Source organism: Eutrigla gurnardus, assembly GCF_963514095.1.
Source record: "Eutrigla gurnardus genome assembly, chromosome: 12".
NCBI lineage: Eukaryota > Metazoa > Chordata > Actinopteri > Perciformes > Triglidae > Eutrigla > Eutrigla gurnardus.
The window spans coordinates 7,959,370-7,978,866 of NC_139926.1; the positions used below are offsets into that span (position 1 = coordinate 7,959,370).

The 19,497-nt window shown below is 44.8% G+C and overlaps 1 protein-coding gene across 2 annotated transcripts; it reads left to right on the top strand.

Moving 5' to 3' along the window:
* The first annotated feature begins 1,362 nt into the window (after positions 1–1,362).
* On the top strand, positions 1,363–6,198 carry rgcc (regulator of cell cycle). 2 transcript variants are annotated; one of them, XM_084023559.1, is made up of 5 exons: positions 1,363–1,505; positions 1,812–1,985; positions 4,256–4,348; positions 4,586–4,648; positions 5,506–6,198. In XM_084023559.1, exons 1-5 carry the CDS (start codon positions 1,478–1,480, stop codon positions 5,511–5,513), a joined length of 366 nt encoding a protein of 121 aa, XP_083879685.1. In that variant the 5' UTR covers positions 1,363–1,477; the 3' UTR covers positions 5,514–6,198. The 2 variants fall into 2 exon arrangements, with proteins under 2 accessions (XP_083879685.1, XP_083879684.1); XM_084023558.1 differs by lacking the exon at positions 5,506–6,198 and having other exon boundaries at positions 4,586–4,861.
* The last annotated feature ends 13,299 nt before the right edge of the window (positions 6,199–19,497 follow it).

Below are 19,497 nucleotides of genomic sequence, written 5' to 3' on the forward strand. Positions count from 1 at the left end.
AACAGACATGTGCAGCTGCAAACACGTGGCATGTTTATCCATTTGCCGATCATGTTAGAGCGGCCACCGGAGGTGTGAAAGTCTCAGCATGACGGCCCTGCGTGTCACTGATCTGTGAAGACCAATTCACTCGCAGGGAGCTTTATTGGACAACTGGCTGTCTGGGGCTTTGTGAATGTGGTCGCTTTACGTCTGAGAAACAAGTCACACCAAGAGACAGACGATATGCCACACAAGTCCAGGGAAAAGAATGGTGAGGGGGGGGAATCTGGTGCAAATGTGACATCACACCACCAGGTGTCGCCCCAACTTCACTTTTCTCCCAGCCAAAGTATTTTCATGTCAGGGTGATAAGGCTTTGCCTGATAGGCTTCCACCTGAAAACATTAGTGAGGTTCATGTTGGTTCTAGATGCTGAAAGGTCGTTCCAGAGCAGCTCTGAGAGTCTGAGCTTCACACATAAAAACACACATTGAGTTTTTATCTCACTCTGAAGTCCACATTCAAACATTTATATAATAATTGCATATGAACTCTCATTAATTTCCTCCTGTACAAATATACTAACGAAATAAATAATTTAGCGGTGACCGTTGTGACGTGCAGGTTCTCAATATGCATCCAATGTTTTGCACTGTATGAATGTAAATCATAACCTTGTAACCAACCCTGTGACATGTTAACCATACTATATGTTAAATATTAATGAAGAACTATCCAGATCCTGTACTTAATGTACAAAAGAACAGCTCTCTTATTCTCTTGAGCGACAGACCAGGAGCTAAATGTTCTCATCAAAAGGTAAAAGTATTCGTTATGAAGAATGGCCTTAATGTCAGAGTTATGTCATCTGTTCCTGAGATATGAACATGTAAGTTAGATTGTCGTGTTTTATCTATTTACAATGGCAGTCATTACTGTCAGATGAATAAGATGAATCAAAATGTTAATACGGTGCTTCACTTTCTATAAATAGTGTTGGATAGTTCAGTTAGAATAAAAACAATCAAGGCAATAGTAAGTGACCTCGCCCTGTCATGATATGATGATCTGCCTGGTGATACAATATGAAAATAACTGGGTCATGATTATTAATATCTCTGCATTACACCTCTGCCTGGCAAGAGACACATAAGTTGTTTACAAACATGCTTTTATGAGGGAGTCGTCAGGGGAGTGTAACTTCAGCCAGGGGGGAGTTTTTTATTGGTCACTGCGCCCACACACACACACTGTGTGTGTGTCACACACACACGCACACACACACACGCCCTGCCGGTCGTCCCGCCCCCACAGAGCAGGGCTCATTAAAAGGCGGCAGTCATCGGGCTGGAGGGTTAGTTCAAGACCTGCACTAGTTTTGTTCAGGAACGACAGAGTGGGACTTTACACTGAGGGAAATATAGGGATATATATATATATATAAATATATTTACATATTTTGGATAATCTAAAAAAAAAACTGACTACGGGAATAATGAAGTCTCCAAAGCTGAAACCTCAAGGTAAATATAAGTTGTTTTTGTATCATGAATTATCTTTATTTTAACGTGTTTGTTGCTGTGCTTTCATTTCACTAGCTTCATACTCCAATAACACTCCTGTAGGACGTGTTTGAATACATATTCCAGCGGGAAATCATTCATTATGATGCTTTGATTGCTTTTAAATATTGTAATACATTTCACATCAGGAGTCATCGCCATATTATTATGCACCACTACCATCGCCACGTTATTTGCTGGTAAAACAAAAAACAACGCCCCACATATCTGTCAAGTCATTCATGCCTTCATCCTTTTTTCTTGCAGCGAAGTTCGTCAACGAGGAGGACCTGAACGACGTGCTGTGCGAGTTCGACGCGGTGATGGAGGACTTCACGTCGCCGGTGGAGAAGCGTCACTTCCGGTACGACGAGCACCTGAAGACCATGAAGAGGCGGAGCAGCGCGAGCGTCAGCGACAGCGGCATCAGCGACTCCGAGAGTGAGTTTCATCACATTGACCACGTTTAGGCAGCATTCATGCTTTACACTCTTGATTTGTTTTTCCAAATGTGACAAAAATTATGCTCCTAAGTTTGTGTTTGGTGCGATGACAAATATGTCACGTGATCTGTGTCATGGAACGAGTCACATAGATACATCTGGATGTCTTAAACCAGGGATCTTACAATTGGACAATAAAAAGTCCAAATCTGTGAACACAAATAATATAGTTCCTGTTTGTTCCATCAAATATAATCCTAAAAAGTCAGTCATATCAGGGCTCAGTGTTGCTGAATACCGTTCTTATCGTGTCATATCATCAAGAGGGCAGCCGGGATGCTGGCACACTGTTGCATCCATGCATGTGTGCTCTCAGACACAATCCCATGTGACCACACAGAGAACGAGACGGAGAGAGATCCTTGATTGTAGTCCAAAGATTCCGGCGTGCGATTAAAGCTACTGCTGCATATTTTGGCAGACCTGCCCCACTATTGTGGCTGCGTCTCTAGTGTTACTGTCATAAGTTACTATATTACTCCAACAATGTTTTAAAAGTCTGCTTCCCCAGCTGGATAGCTGGCCTCGGGGCAGCTCTTTCCCAACACGTGATAGCCAACAGGAAGGGAAAATGACGCCTCGTGTCCCTGTGAGCAAGGATCGTTTCCCAGACACGTGTGAGGGGGTTTGGACCTCCAAGGCACGACGTGGAAAGTTACTTTATAGCCCCGAGTTTTCTGGAGAGGCTTTCTGAGGAGCGAGGACATCCAGTGGGATTCAGGCACTAACGCTAGATATCAATTTGCTTAGTAACTGGTTGGTTTTGGAGCGTAGGCCCACATTGCTAGAATAAATGCCATTACCACGTTAGCAGGACACGACATCAGTTATGAAAGCAGAACGTTGTGTCTGTGCTGCTAATGAGCTTGTTGATATGCCCGAGGGATCGGATTCCTGCGTGAGCTCTGTCCTCTCCATGGCAGTCCAATGAAGAGGGACCTGTCCCACGCGGGGACGGCCTATTGTGTGGCAGCCTGATGGATGGACGGACTCGTAGATCCGCCCTGGAGTGTGCACGTTTGTTTGAGTGGCAGAGACAGAAGGATGGTAGAGTGTGAGTCACACAACTGAATGTGTGAGCAGGAATACAAACTGGAAATGAGAGGGATTCATGTCTGAGTCAAACGTTGATTGAAAGGCCACAGCTCTGTGTGCGTGTGTGTGTGTGTGCGCGCTCCCCGTTGTGTGTGGCGTCTCCTGTCTCGGGCTGTGTGTTGAGTGCTGAGTGGTGGGAGGGCTGCAGGTCAGAGAGGGGGGAGCAAGTAAGTGGTCTACTGGAGTTCTGCACAGAGGAGCGAGGCATTCATGGACAGCTTTAAGTGCTGCCTAATCTTCTTTTTGTCACACTTCATCCTCACATAGATGCACTCAGACAGAGGAGCCCGATTCTGTCTTGTCACGCAGGAATCTGGCAGGAGAAATGTTTGCCCTCCGTTTCTTATCCGACAGTGAAAATGTGAAATGTGTGGCCATTATCTAATTAATGTAAGCATCCATTTAGAGTTTGGGGGGTACATGCGTGACAGAAACAGCGCCTGAACAAGAGTGTGGTGTCTGGTATCAGACTCTTAAATGTCTGATCCATCGCTGTCATTAACTGGCACAATGGAGATTCAGTCGCTGAATTCAAGTAGCAAACTTCTGCTTCGGCTTGTCTGGTAAAGCAGAGCAGTTAAACGTCTGCTTATGGGAACGTCTCTCAGATCCTCACAGAGGTCAGCATCGGAGCACAGAGACAAGAGTACACTTTGCTTTTGTCCAAGTGTGTGTGTGTGTGTGTGTGTGTGTGTGTGTGTGTGTGTGTGTGTGTGTGTGTGTGTGTGTGTGTGTGTGTGTGTGTGTGTGTGTGTGTGTGTGTGTGTGTGTGTGTGTGTGTGTGTGTGTGTGTGTGTGTGTGTGTGTGTGTGTGTGTGTGTGTGTGTGTGTGTGTGTGTGTGTGTGTGTGTGTGTGTGTGTGTGTGTGTGTGTGTGTGTGTGTGTGTGTGTGTGTGTGTGTGTGTGTGTGTGTGTGTGTGTGTGTGTGTGTGTGTGTGTGTGTGTGTGTTACAAGCACATGCATGTGGCCACGAAGAGAAGGGTGTCATTATAGGAGAATGCAGCGATGACACCCCGAAGCTGCTCCACTGACACAAATCAGAAGTACACTGGAAAATGAACGCTCAACTAACCAAATGTGTCTGCACTTTGTCTTCTCTCTCTTCCCGACAGGTGCCGAGTCGCTCAACAGAAACAGCTTCAGCTTCAGCGACGAGAGGCTGAACTCCCCCACCACCAGCTCACCTCCTCTCATGTCACCAAAACGTGAGCTGCACTCCTCATTCAGATTGTTGTTTTTAATAAAATCCAGATTTCCAAAGCCCTGGGCTGCAGGCGCATTCAAATCCCTGCAAAGAGACGTGGCTCGCAGAGGGATGTGTTACGGAGTATAAATCATATCATGGAAGCTGTGTGTAGAACCATCAAGATCAGTCTTATTTGCCGCTGTGCGATTGAAGACGTTCTTAGGTTAATGTCTGTTTGTCTTTCTTTCCCTTGCAGCCAAACTCGGCGACACTAAAGAGCTGGAGGACTTCATCGCCGACCTTGACAGGACATTAGAGAGTAAGTGCTAAAGCAATAGCTGTCACAACTCCTGAAGACTTGGCCGGTGTGCCGGCGCCGCCCGCTACTCGGGATTAGCGGGAGCGTTTGTTCCTCTATGTCAGCTATGCTAACGACCACGCGGTGACACGGGAGTCACTCCCCTTAGGTTTCTAAGAAACGAGGATGTGCCAGGACTATGAAGGAGGCGGGGCATGTTACGTGGCCCGTGAGGCCTCTGGAGTTACAGCGGAGGGAAAGGCAGCGTATCCCCTTTTTTTACACGTCAGTCAACTGTGGTGCACACCACATAGCGCTGTGTACTCTGTTTCTCCCAGAGCTCTGCGTATGTACGTGCATGAAACGGTAACCTGAGAAGGCAACAGCTCGCGTTAAGTAGCTTACAGAACGTCACAGGTGATAGACATGCATGCCTAAATAGCGTTGGAGGCTTGTGAGTGTTTGAACTTGCATCCGAGTATAAGGAATGTGTGCTGGTGCAAACCTGGGCTGAAATTCCAACTGTAAATGTCAGGACTGGGTTGATAAAGAAGTGGAAGTTGAAATGCTTCCCTTATTTCCATGTACTTTTTCCTCCCTCCACCGCCCTGCTCTGTCCTGTGGTTTGGGCTACTGAATGTCCTTCTTTTACGGCTCGCAGGCGTCCAGTCGCCATGTAAAGCTGGACATGCAATCAGCCAGCCGGGCAGTCAGCCAGCCCCCCGTTAGCCCCAGAGCACGGTGTGTTTATTAGGGTCACCGGTGTTTACGATGACCCGCCTGAAACACAGAACGTCCACCGCTCTGAGAATAGAGCTGGCAACCAAGGAGCCGGGGAGTCCTGTTCTAATCAAGTCTGTCTGTCTGTCTCCTCTTAGGCATGTGACACGGAGGCTCACAGTCATCTTGGAGTGTAGCCATACGGGAGGGAGGGAGTGGATGTTCGGACCCCCCCTTGAGCAGCTAACATGCACCCGGCCCCTACTCAGAAAACCACCCAACAGGATACAGCTGGATGGCTCCACCACGGCCTGCGGTCTAGCCAACACTCTCCTAAAGTTAACCCAGCAGAGCTCTACTAACTCCAGGCCACCTGGCTTCTGGACAGCATTGCAGGGAACCTGAGGACAAGAATATGTCAGCAGCAATGATGTAATGGACTCCATGAAGAGTTGTGAGGAGTGAAGAAATGGAATTTGTGCTGCAAGGAGTCACTGGAACATTTATTGTCAGATTCATAAGTCGCCCCGCCCCACAGAGCAGGTTACACTCCCTCATCCACAACTTGAGCTGGAAGACTTATTTAAAATTGGCTTTTTATAATAGATATATATTTGTAATTTTATAGAGCTTCTTATTGTAAATGTATCAGTCTTTTTTGGGGGGAAATATATTTTTGTATCTTATGTAAATAATAATTGCTTTAAAAAGGACAGAAGGTTGGTTACAAGCTTAAATGTGAACTGAAAACTTAATCCCTTAGGAAAAATACTGGGAAGCAATATATGTATTTAATACAGCTAATGCCTGCCAGAGATGATATTAAAGTATGAAATATTGTTCTTTTATTACACCGTGCCTCCTCTCTTTATTTTGGACTGGAAACGTCTGCTTCTTTGGGCTTCTGTCCAGTTGGTTCAGTCATCTGAATTATATGTGCAGCTCTCTTTAGCTTCTGTATTTATTTAACTTTCTCTCTCACTAGCTATTACAACTTGCCTATGTGATGATACATTCTGCTGCCACTGTATGGAGCAACAGATATAAAGGGAAATACAATAGCATATTACATATTAAACTTTCACGTTTCTTTCATAAAGTCCTCAGATTTATGCCAAAATCAAATCATACGAGAATATATTGATTTTCTCCCGAGGTTGTGAAGCTGCTGACTGGCTGAATTGAAGTGCTCGTAACTCAGTGGGGATGTTTAAATGACAGCTGGCTCTTCACCACCACAGCACTTTATTAACCCACCAACACCACTTCCCTGGGCTGTCCTTCTCCTTGTGTCTCTGTGTTTTTAGTCCACTAAAGAGAAAGGCAAACAGACTGCATGTATTAGAAGAGACGGGACATTTACTTCCTCCCAAGAATGTAAAGTCATAAACGTTCACACGCACTCACTGAAATAGACATGACACGTCTCTTACCTTCTGTGCTCATTAATCAACCACTCAACAAAGCAGGGACTTATGTAACTTTCTGTACTAACAGGATCTATTTCCAGAGGTGGAGGGAGACGGGAGGGTACGACCCCTCCCCGGCCCAGCAGCAGGTGTGGCTGAAGTAATCTTGTGTCGGAGGCACCCCTCCATCTGCTGACCACTAGGGGTTAAAGGTGGCTAATTATGGGCACATACGCTTGCGTACTGGTTCCATGGTGGCAGTGCAGCAGGTGCAGACAGGCTTGGCAACACAATCAAATGAGTTCTGCTCTGTTTCATCTACTTAAAGTACTGCTCTGGCAAGAGACGGATAAAAAAAGAAAGGAATGGTTAAAATGTGTGCCAGACAGGGCCATGATATTATGTCTTTAAGAGTAGCAACCAAAAATGCTGGTTCCGTGTGACATACACTCTGTCTTCAGAGGGTGTACGTACGTGTAGGCTTTGACGTCTGACAAATCTGAGGGCTTACAACAAATTGCCGGTTGGACGTCAACTCCGTGGTATTGTAGTGATCTGGTGCACATACCTGGAACACGTCCTCTACAGTACAAACAGAAGTACTACGTGTCTGTGGTGTCCATGTACGTTTGTTTGGGATATAACCCAATCAGTCAGTTACTGATTGACACTAAGCTGATTTGTGCTGCAGCCTTTGAGTTGATTTCCTATGAAGTCTCGGGCCCAGCCCACAAGCTGCCGGTGACAGTCAGTGGATCTAGACAGTGGACTATCAGTCAGACTGTGTTAATCTGATGGCAGGAAGCTGGCATGGAGACATCCGTCTCCTCGTTGTTTCTTCAGTACAGTTGGCAGAGAGGCGCTATGGGTACTATTCCTTTGTGAGTCCACCTATCTGCACTGTTCTGCACCATGGATCAGCTGGCACTGATCTGATGGACCGTGTTGACACAATACACGCCCCTTCTTCTAAAACAACCTCCCCACTTGGCAGAGGTGGGCATCTTTTCTGCAGCATTTGTCAGTCCCATGGAAGTGCTTTGCCAGTGGACAGCCGGTAGTAGGAGTAGGAGACTCTGGATGTTAGGAGAGGAGATTAGGAGCCTTCGTAGACACACATACCGGTATGCACGGACAGCTTCGTACGAGCGGAAGGATGGAGAAATGGCTGGAGAAAGACAAACACACCGAATCCTGCAACCATGCGTCAAGACAGATTCCTATGGGAGGCCCCACAAGACCGCTGAAGTGGTCGTTCTATGAATAGGCTGGGCAGAGACACACAGATGTGTGTCCACATCACATGGAGACAGAAATACACAGAGCCAAATATCAGGTTCGGCTTTCCACCAGGTGTCCAGATGTCCCTGCTGCAGTGCAAGGAGAAGGTGTATTCATATTGGTCTTTTCAAATGATTGTGTGTGTGTGTGTGTGTGTGTGTGTGTGTGTGTGTGTGTGTGTGTGTGTGTGTGTGTGTGTGTGTGTGTGTGCGCGTGTGTGTGTGTGTGTGTGTGTGTGTGTGTGTGTGTGTGTGTGTGTGTGTGCGTGTGTGTGTGTGTGTGTGTGCGCGTGTGTGCATGTCTGTGCCTGTTCCCCATGTTACCTTCCTGCTCACCTTGTTAGCCTCACAGAAGGAAGATCCTAGGTTTGACTAGGCTCTTGTGGTGTTTGCAGGTTCTCGATGTGTTCCTTCGTTCCTTAGACGTTCCGTAATGCGTTCTGATTTCCTCCCACCATCCAAAAACAGGAAAGACAAGTGAACTGCAGATTTAATTCCCACATATGTAAGATTAAGAGCCCTGAAGCCTCTAATGCAAGAACATCTACTTTTGTTACAGTTTTTTCCGTGCCGTGATGTGGTCGAAACCCTAACCAAATGGGTTCAAAAAGCAGCGCGATCTAGTAATTTGCCCTATATTTCATGTACAGGGATTTTGCAGATAAAAGAAAGACGAGAGATGATTTAAAATCGTCAGTTTGAAAGGCAGACGGCACTACCTCTGTTTCGTAAGCACTCTCTGAACTCATTCCCTGACAATGACAAGCTTTCATCATTATGACAGACTCACTCAAATGAGGATTGACAGGCAGGTTATTATTATTGCCTCCTTCCTGACCTCATGTAGTCTTTTTAATTGCACATCCATTATGATCTCCATCATCACTATCAGATTGACTTATCTGTGACCTGACAGTATTCCTCTGATCCTGCACTGGATCCGCTGTATTACCTTGACCCATGATAATATCTCTGTCTTTAGCCTCATGTCCACTCTGGAAATTAGGTCACAGTAGGCAGATGCTTTTTAGACACACACACACACACACACACACACACACACACACACACACACACGCACACACACACACACACACGCACACACACACACACACACACACACGCACACACACACACACACACACGCACACACACACACACACACACACACACACAGCGGCCTCTGGGAAGTCTGAGTGGGTGTGTTGAGAACATCCATGCAGCTGAACAGAAAGCTCAGTAGCAGGTGCTAGATGCTTCCTGGACGTGACAGTTTCTAGCTTGTTTGTTAACCAAGAAACAATGTCTAATGTGCACACTGAAAAAACTAAAGATTACAAAACTGGACAAAACACCCCGACTACTGGATTGAGCAATCGCATTTTGGCCATTTGTAGCTCAACAGGTTTGAATAAGCCATTAATTGTTGGGTTGATCCATATCTCCATTCGTCAAAGTGTCCTTAAATGTGTGCAGTAGAGCATTCAGACCATAACTTGCCTCCACATATCCTCAACATGGCTGAGCTGACTCGTGAGGCACGCTCACATGTACTAAAAAGCACACACGACCGTCCCGGCTATGAAAACAAAGCACACTGACTCCTGGCCATGAGACACCAATGGGTGTTTGGTTTACAAGCGGTAAGTTTCAGTCATATGACTTGGACGTTAATATGAGCGACTCTATTTCCAGACAGAAAACAAGCAAGCCCAGGCTGATGAAAGAAACCCTCTCTGAGAATGCCTATTATATATTGTTTTACCATTCATTTTGGCTTTGCCTTCTTACTTAAGTAGAGCAACGTTGCAGGTTTTCCATGTGGCTGAAGAAGATCGTGACAGACGAGATGGGATGATGTTGGCGTGTGCTTTGTGCAGAGAGGTGGTGATAACACTGGGCTTTGAGCCCGCTGAATTCCCAGCCAAGGTTTCGACGCAGCTGTCTCCCTCGGCAACTCTTAACTCAGCCTGCGCTTCCTCTGAGCTTGGCTGAGACAAACTGGACAGGTTTATACAAGAAGAGATGAGGACACTGGTGTCCCCATCTCTTCTTTAATAGTCAGCCAACAGTAGGGAGAAACACCTGGAAGAGAAAGAGCAGAAGAAACACAGAGGGTTGAAGTCCAGTGTTTGAGCAAACATAAGGAAGAAAAGACAATTTAGCAGTTTTGCATTAGGAACAGCCTGAGCATGTACAGTGTGAACCCACTGTTAACTTTGGTTGATCAAAACCAGATATTCCCCATTCTTGTGAATCATGCAGGACGTCTACGTGGCCAAGTGACCAGTTTGTGGACAGACTCTGTGTCGGAGTGTAAGGTCCAAAACTGACGAGTCATCGAAAGGTGCGCGTTATGAATGTGGTAACCTTCATCACTGGTGACCACATTTCATTTGGCAATTTGGAAAACAAACATCTTGTACCTTTGATACATAAAGTTCACACATTTTAAAAACAAAGAAAACATGTGTGTGTGTGTGTGTGTGTGTGTGTGTGTGTGTGTGTGAGAGAGAGAGAGAGAGAGAGAGAGGCTGATCCCACATGGCTCTGTGCTGTCGTGGCCCTCCTTCCTATTGTCAGGCTGTCTGGCTTCCATCTGTTGTTCCCTCCATTTCCTCCCATTTATCTTTCTGTCTTTCTGCATCTTAACTGCACTTAATAAACAGTTCCATAATGTACATGAGTGAGCTGAACACTGACCCTCCAGTTCCTTCAAATTGGGAGGTGGGTCTTAAATAGTTTCAATGGTCATGAAAAGAAGACCACCTAGCCTAAATGTGTGTGATTTGGTTAAAGACATGGCCAGAAATAAAGTTGTTTGGGGGAATTGTACTGCTTCCCCCACATTCCCAGGCCTTTGGACAGACCTTTGGTCAGGTGTAGTCAGAAGTTATGTCAAAGAGCACCTTTCTCCAAAGGGAGGCCCACAGTCTCAGACTTTGCAAGTCTGCTCCAGACTCTCCCTGGACACCATTACCATATATCTGATCACTGGAGGCCTTCCAATAGCATGCTTTGAATCCGTCCCAAAGCTGTGATTTTGGCACATTTGCATAGAAATATGACCTTCAGTCAAGTTTTTCCTTCTCTTTTCTTTGAAGAGCAAGACTACCAGACTGCCCTTCCCCTAAAAAAACACCTGTATATGTTGTCCGTACAGGCAGCTCAATACGACAGTTACTTGCCTTTATTGTTGGGTGCTACCACTAGTGGCCATTGTAACGGAAGCAAAGGAGGAAGTCAGAACAAGTCGTATAAAGAGCAACAAAGTCTGCAAAAACAAACAGAGCTTTCACCCAGAATGTTCTGTGCGAAACGTTGGCTGATTTCATCTAGCGTACGTAAATGAACATTCGTGCATGTACGTACACTGTGGTGGACATAGTGTGAAAACTGGAGATTGAAGAAGCAACATGAGACTATCAATGTCTTAAGGGGACACGGAACGTGATGCAAATCATTTGCACGACACACTTACATATAAGGTAAAAGGAAAACAGAAGCAACTCGGTCAAGTTTGGAAAGCTCATGGTTTGTATTAACATAACAATGTTACATAACAGTGTTACAAATATATAACAACCACCCTTAGTGGACGAACACTACATTATAGGTGTTACGTCAATGTTTGCTTTTGGTTCCACACAAGACATGAACAGGCCTCCTGGGTGAAAGTTGAGCCATCATCCACCACCCCTCCCACCCACCTTAAGTGGACTTTCTCACTTGTTATAATCCTTTTTATGCAATATAATAAGACATGAATCTGACCAAATGCAAACCGTTGACATCCAATATTTACAAAGTACAATAGCAACATTTACTCCTGGCCACTGGGCTGACCATGTCCTCCTTGAGGCGGTCTAAGCAGTCCACACGGAGCACATCGGTGGGTTTTACACTCCGGGTGACGGTCTCTCTCCCTGAAGGAATGTTATCCATTGATGTAATTTGTCCCCTCTTAATTCCTTAATGGCCCCTAGTGCAGCCACAATGAACACTCTCTTCTCTCAATAGACCTCGGTGGTGAACACTTATCTGTTCCCGTGGTGCCAACAGGCGGATTAGACAGTGAAAGGGGGGAGAGTGAGAAGGAAGAGATGAGATGGTTTCCCCCTTTCACTGTCTGCCGATTTAATGTCTACTTTCTACCAGTTTTAACATGAGTAGTATCCATCTAGCACTCGGACTAGAGTCGAGGATATTAGAGGTTTGAGGTGTGTGAGGTAGGACTGCTGAGGAAATGACAGGCACACTGTCCTCCACAGATTTCTGTTGAATGACACCCAAACCACACAGAGCCTCTCAGGGTGCCGATAAACACTCAGCGTCTTCTTCATTAAGAGGAGAGAAATGAGAAAAGGGAATCTGCCTTGTACTTAAAAGTGTAATGCAAAGTCAGTTGTGCAGTCTTTGCATGTCTGAGTCCATTATCTATAATCAGCGCATCATTTCCCTCATAATTGAATTGGTGTTTGGAATGATTTCCTCTCGGTTTCCGTTACTGGTTTACTGGTTTGGACATTTGTGTACAAATCATCTTGCAGACATAAATTGATCATATGTCATACTGACTTCTTAGAAAACCGTTGGTCCGAGTGGCTAAATAATAAATAACAGCAATATGCTTTATAAATAAAATATATTTGAATCCACAGCTGTTGTATAGTTCCTATTAAATTTGGATGAGTAAACATTATTTTAATGGAAAAAGGCCATTGTTAATAATTAAGTTCCAACAGATGATGCCTTCTGCAATCCCTCCTCCTGCTTTCACTTCTCCTCCCATCCTCCTGTTTTATCTCTATCCCTCTTTCATCCTCCTCCACCCTGCTCAGCCCTTCTACTCCACCCTCTTCTGTTATAACTAAACTTGTCCCCGTCTATTGTTGTGTCCATCTATCTTGTCTACACTCCTGCCTTTCACCCTCAACACGACCTCTGGCATTTCCAAGGAGAGTGGGTTACTTTTTCTCCTCCTCTCTGTTGTTTCTCTGCCCCTCCCTGTGTGCTGCCTGCCCCGTGGCCAGGTTAGAAAGGTGGGTCAGGGTTTAGCTTTGGGCCAGCAACGGCACCCTGTCATTAAGGCCGAGTGTACACGTGACCAGACTTTCCATGGGAACTGGACCCTGAGGGGAAAAACATCACCTTAGCTCCCCTGACTTTCTTCTAGACCAAACTGTGGCACATGGACACTTACATAAGTCCTTCACTTAGAACCCCTCAAAAGTAATTTAATTTCATCACGTCATAAAAAAATCAGTTGATAATCATTTAAATATTTTAGAATTAGAATGAATTATATCATGCTGACTTAGCTTGAACTATTACGTTAATGTTACTGTCCTGTCGGCATACAGAATAAATAGAATTTTGAAGATCCAAAAGAGTCAAGAGTCAACCTTCACAGTTAAGACTCAAGACCAAGGCAGTTGTCAGTTGAGCTGCCAAATGAAAGATGTTACCAAGAAAACTACATCACTCTGGGTTTTAGCATCACAGGGCCAGAGGAACAGCAGTGACCATAGAGGTGACTTGTCTTTAAAGATTTACTCCTTGAAACAGCCACCTCAGGGCAAAGTCTCTGTTTTATCCTCGATGGCGGAACCTAATGGAGTCTGTTTCATTTTCAGTTGAGCCTGCAGGGCATCAGTGAAATCACCCCGCATAATTACTGCCCAGTAGGCAGTGAGAACAAGCCAAATACCGTCCTGCCATTGCCAAAAGACAGGGGTGTTCAAAGTCCTTTGTTTTGGCCCAACGCCTGGTGTGTCTGTGTGTGTGTTTGACAGGTAATAAGAAAGATATTCTGTCCATTCTTGCCCAGATTTAGGTTCAGTTGTCATGTTCTGAAACTGTAAATTAGAGTGGGTGGGCCTTTTCAAAGGGCATGAACCTGTGATCTAGTTCTGTGTGTGTACAGTAGGTGTGTGTGACTATGCTCTTCTTGTCATTCATAAATCACACACCAAATGCCAAAGAGAGTTAGCCAGGTTTTGTCCCTAAATATGTCAGATCTTTGTTCTCAGGTGAAGGATAATAAATTGCTGTCAAATTAAAATATTGAATAAGCCCTCTCGTAAAAGATCTCTATCTATCATCTTGTTTTCCCTCAGCACAAATAGACAGACGGGGAAAGTTCCACAAGAGGCTCTGACAAGATGCTGCATGCTCCCGTCCTCACTGAACTTACTGAGCAGATCATGAACAGTCAAGTTTAACTGAGCATGGCTACGACAAGTCAAAGCAATATCTATACAGCAGATGCGTGCATAGATATCAAACTATCATATGTTGGCAAGAAAAATATTATTAATATTTAATAATATGTTTCATTACATACAAGGAGCATGTCTTTGAACAATCTACCATCACTGAATAAATATCTTCTAGTTTTTGTTATATAATCGTGTGAATGAAGTGCAGAATTTTTCTGGTTCTTTCACAGCTGTCTAGCTTTCTAGTGGACAAGAACTTAGTGATTGTTATTCCTAAAAATCTGCCGGTGTAGTGAGATTATTTACACCAACTTCCAAAAAACTGGCATGTTCCGAGAATTGTATTATTTTCTTAAAATAAGACAAAAGCAGCTCACTGCACCAGTTTCCAGTTCATTTACTTCACTCTTAAATCTGGTGTGGTCATTAGATGTAAAAACATTGCGGACGAATGGGAAGCCAGTGAGGGATCACACCATTATCACTGCACTAGTGAATCTTTCTGTTGACTCTGGCCAGCTAAATGGAGGGGTGTGATTCTGGGATGATAGCAATAATACCTGTGCATCAACAGAGAGATTCACGTCTCAATTCAAGATCTTCAGTATTACGTTAACTCCTACTTTAAAGGTGCTGCATTCAAAATTCAGAGCATGGTATTGGATGGCTGAGCCAACGGCTAGCAGCTAACGTCGCTAACAGCACTAATAGTCCAAATAAGGGCGGCAGTGCAGACAGAGCTAACAGTGTTTACCTGAGGGGGATCTGGAGGGCGGGCGCTACGCTTCAGCAATGATGTTTGGTTTCACTATATTATATCAAAAGAAAAGACATGAATATCATTTTGTGATGGAAGCAAAATCACGGCTTACTCTTCTCACTGCAACACAGAACCAATGCACCCTTGAGGTGGCAAGTGACGTCTGGGAGTTAAAAAAGACGTTTTGCTCAGGCTGAAGGAAAGCTCATTCAGAGAGGTATTTCCTGACTGCTGAGGTAATTAAGCCCATCGAGCCTCAGACTCGCAGGAAGAACCAAATCTAACTGGTGGCGAGGCAATTAGACTGGCTAGCGCTCATTTCTAGCTCTCTCTTTGTGCAGGTCGCCAACATTTATTCAGTAAAGGAGTGAACAGGAAATCCATATCAGTGTGGAGTCATTTCCAGCCAGCGAAACAATATTACCGACTATTATTAGATGAGGAGAAATCATCAGTAGCAATCATTTGGGTGGTGATGTTTAGGGCGGGAGTCAGGGAGGGAAATCGTCTTCCCTCGTCTTTCCAAAACAGGTCTGATTCCTGGCGTCAGTGGAGTAAAGGTCAGCACAGGCACACATACACAAGCCTCTACTGTTGCTGTGTTCTCAGGAATGCATGCGTGGTTATGGGTGTGGGGTAAATTGTATGTTGTTTTCTCTTTCAGTGATACACCAGATCACTGATAATCACGACTCAAGGAACGCTGGACCATTGGCCTTTGTTTCTCACAAGAAGTCCTTGTCTACCTGCCACAGTTTCACTGCGTCATTCATCATCATTATGGTCATTACCTCTCCTCTCCTTGGGGCTGTTGATGGGGATAAGCTCCGAGCTGTCTGGAGGACGCAACCATTCTGATGGCTGCAACTCCACCCTTGTGTTGTGTTTGTGGGGAGAAGAAACAATCCCAAAGACATGGCACATATAGACTGTTGCATCATCAAGACAGCGCTGCTCATATTCATTGGTCAGAAATGAGCAGCATTATCACATCTCTGACATACGTATGCAGCCGGAGGAGAGAGATGGCGGTGGTTTAAGGTCTCGCCAGACCAGCTTGGTTTGAAGTGGTGGTGTGAGAGAAAGTAGCAGGAAGGAAAGAGTGAGCGAGGGGAAGAGGGACAGAGGCAGAGAGAGAGGGAGGGAGGAGAGGGAGGGGGGAGAGGGAAACAGAGCGGAGAAATCTGCGAAACAAATCAGTTCAGAGTCTGTTGTGCTCACGCACGGGTTCAGACACACAACAATAACAGGCTCACATCAGCCCAACACCTGACCGAGGGTACTGAAGAAGTGAGGAAGGGTTCTGCCGGGAGTCACAGCCTGTAGCCAGATGTGCACGTGCCAAAAATGAGTGCACGGTCAGCAAATATACAACGTATTGTCATGTAACTATGAGCTGCTTGGCCCGGTCCCAACTCTGTGACTTTGAGAAGTGTGCACAGAGTTTGAGGCAAAGCAAACAACACAATTGGACTGTCGATGAGCGTATACCTTCAAAAAGGAGGGAAATTAGTCTCATTATTTACTTATTTGTTTGTGGAATTGGAAAATGCATCTTTAGTGACTAAATGGTCATTTATATTAAGATCTTTTTATTTGTGGATTATTAAGCATACATTTCTCAGCATTATTAAGACTAATTATAGTATATTAATCAACTCAGCTGCTGCAGTGATCCGTTGGAGCTCCAGAGCCGGTGTTGGAATACAGCTGATGGTAGTCATCAACCCTCCCTTTTCCCAACAACGTTTTCTCTTTGAATCAGGGGGTCTAAAGATCAGGGGTCGAAAGATAAAGGATGTCTCATATTGTACAGAAACGACTGGAAAGTTCTTTGAGTGAAGTATGATTGAGTATTTTGGGCGAGAATCCCTTCGAGCCTTATAGTCTCCCCCACAGCTCCAGGCGTGTCCTCTCCGCTCCACTAACACATGGCCCTGTCAGAGGGGAAGACTCGCTGGCTGCCCCATAAATCAACATGTGTGAAAAGACGCACACATATCCACATAAGTGTTGGAAATAGAGCACATACTACAAAAATGCACCGGGCCCTTAAATCAGACACAATTTAAATGTCAGTGACTGAAGAGCTGTTTTAAATTTTAGTTTTCATGTGGGACACGAGCACTTTCTTGATATCTAATTATGCATTTCATTACGCATTAAAAATTTTCTTTCGTCTGGAATTTTCAAGAAATTAGATTTAGGAAGATACTGAATCTTCTACAAAAAATGCACTATTTTGTACACTACACAGCTAGTGTCGCTAACAACAAAACAGTCTCAAGCACATAAACAAAACATCGTTTACCATGTAGTCAAGGACTACAGGAATATCTGACCACAGTAACATCCTGCCAAAACCACATCCTCCGCATGATGTACGACTCATCACAAGACAAGAAAGTGTCTGAATGGGAAGTATTAGTAATGGAAGATTCACTCGTTCTACAGGGAGTGCAAAGGTGAATGATGACTACTATTAGGCTTTAGAGAAATTGAGATTTAATTTGTTATTTCACACTTTTTTCATTGCTGATTTCATTGTCATTCTTTCATTTGTAAAATAAAATACCAGTAAGTATAATACGACTTGAACGGAGGATTCTGTGGAAGCAGACATGGAGGGAGTTCAAATCGGACTCTGTGGCGGCAAGTATAAGCTGTAAGTGGTGAGACAACCAGCGATGCCAATACCAAGTGGAAAGGTTTCCCTTCTCTTTGAGTCTCAGTTTTCATTGGCCTGATAGTACACACACACACACACACACACACACACACACACACACACCAGCATTCTCCATCTGGATTGGCTCTCATGATCACAAATGTTCTACTTCAGCGAGGCTCGGCTTACCTTGGTTATTCAATAACTGGGAAATGACTTTTCCAGTGAATTTAAATGTGTTAAGCTGTTGAAACTTTAACTGCCTGGCAATGACAGACAGACTCTCAAACACGACAGCCAAATAAGACGCCACTTAAACTACAACACTTAGTAGTAAAAAAAAATCAACTGGGTGAACCACAAAATGTTAAATTGAAGGTTACATTATACGTGAGCATTTCTCCAAATTTGGAGATTGATTTCTTGCAGTCTGAAGTAGACATTCGTTTCAGTGCTCATTTGACGTTTGTGTTCAAAGGCCAGGTGGGTAATGTACTCACTTCAGCCAACTTCAGGCTCTGTCCTGTGGTTTCCTTTCACTTGGACAGTCCTGAATACCTCCAAAGGGAGAAACCAAGTAGTGAATCTGGATCTAAATGCTGGAACTCACTCATATGGTTCCTTTGGAGTCCAAGCTTCAGATGTCCCAGCCCCTGTCCTCAAGGGAGACGACTTGCAAAGGAAACCCTTTGTCGGCCTTTTGCATGTGTGATGTCATTTGCAACTATTTGTTAGTTGAAACATACATTACACACAGCCTCATCTTCAGGCTCAGCTCCCAGTGGAACATCATTGACCAAAAAACTGAGATTCAGTCAGCTCACTCTTCACTACCGTGTCTACAATTTCTGTGCATGATAATCACATCCAGACTCAATGACAATTGACTGTTTGACTGCCTCGGTATCTCCACCAGAGAGATGGGCAAGGCTTCCCGAGTTCCTCTGACTCCTCTAGAAAGGGTAAGGGTTTAGTTCCTCAGAGAGCTCCAGCAGTGCTGATCCTGATCAGCGATAGCAGGGGGGAGCAGAACCTTGTTGGTTTGCCAAAAGAAACCAAGAATCCATGACCCACCCAAACTCAATACCCGAATTTGCCGAATACTTTTCTGCAGTGTCAGGAGTTTCCTGGGAATAGCAAGCCCAAAAGGTCGCCTTCTTCATTTTGACCACTTCAACTCCACTGTTGGTGTTGCCGACGTGATGACAGACAGCTCTGTAATGGAGTCTTCAAACACGACCATACCCCCAAACTCCCCCGGGTTACATAGAAAATTCTTTCAGACCAGATGTTTACAGTTCACCCTCACTGCACATTTGGGTTTCCAGATTTCTGTCCGACAGATTCCCCTGCCACCTGATGTAACTCACCACCGGGCGGTGATCGTTTGACAGCTCTGCCCCGTGCTTCGCCCAAGAGTCCAAGACATGGCTGTAGATCAGATTATACAACAAAACCACCCAATGATCTTTCACATAAGGTGAGTGCCTATTAGATACAAATATGAACTCTTGAATGCTTAGACATTTGTTATAGACAGCCCATGACAAGCACAGAAGTCCACAAAAAAATAAAACGCTACTCAGGTTCAGGGAGTCAATAACAGGAGTTGTTGCCCCCAGACAACACAGCAGCAAGGGTGATAGGGGAACGCAACCCCCCCCAACCCACCATGTCAATAAAGGGGTAATTCTTAGAGGAGTATACTGAGATCAATTTTGTAGAAAATACTGTGTAAAAAACACTGACATATTAGCAAGATGTCCAATTAAGATTTCAATTCTAGTTGAACTTGGTAATGTGCCGACATAT

Bases quoted from the DNA above. Each gene is read 5' to 3' on its own strand.
- rgcc (XM_084023558.1), top strand. From the start codon at position 1,478: ATGAAGTCTCCAAAGCTGAAACCTCAAG. The intron at 1,506-1,811 runs GTAAATATAAGT...TTTTTCTTGCAG, and splicing joins TCCAAAGCTGAAACCTCAAG to CGAAGTTCGTCAACGAGGAG. The intron at 1,986-4,255 runs GTGAGTTTCATC...TCTTCCCGACAG, and splicing joins CGGCATCAGCGACTCCGAGA to GTGCCGAGTCGCTCAACAGA.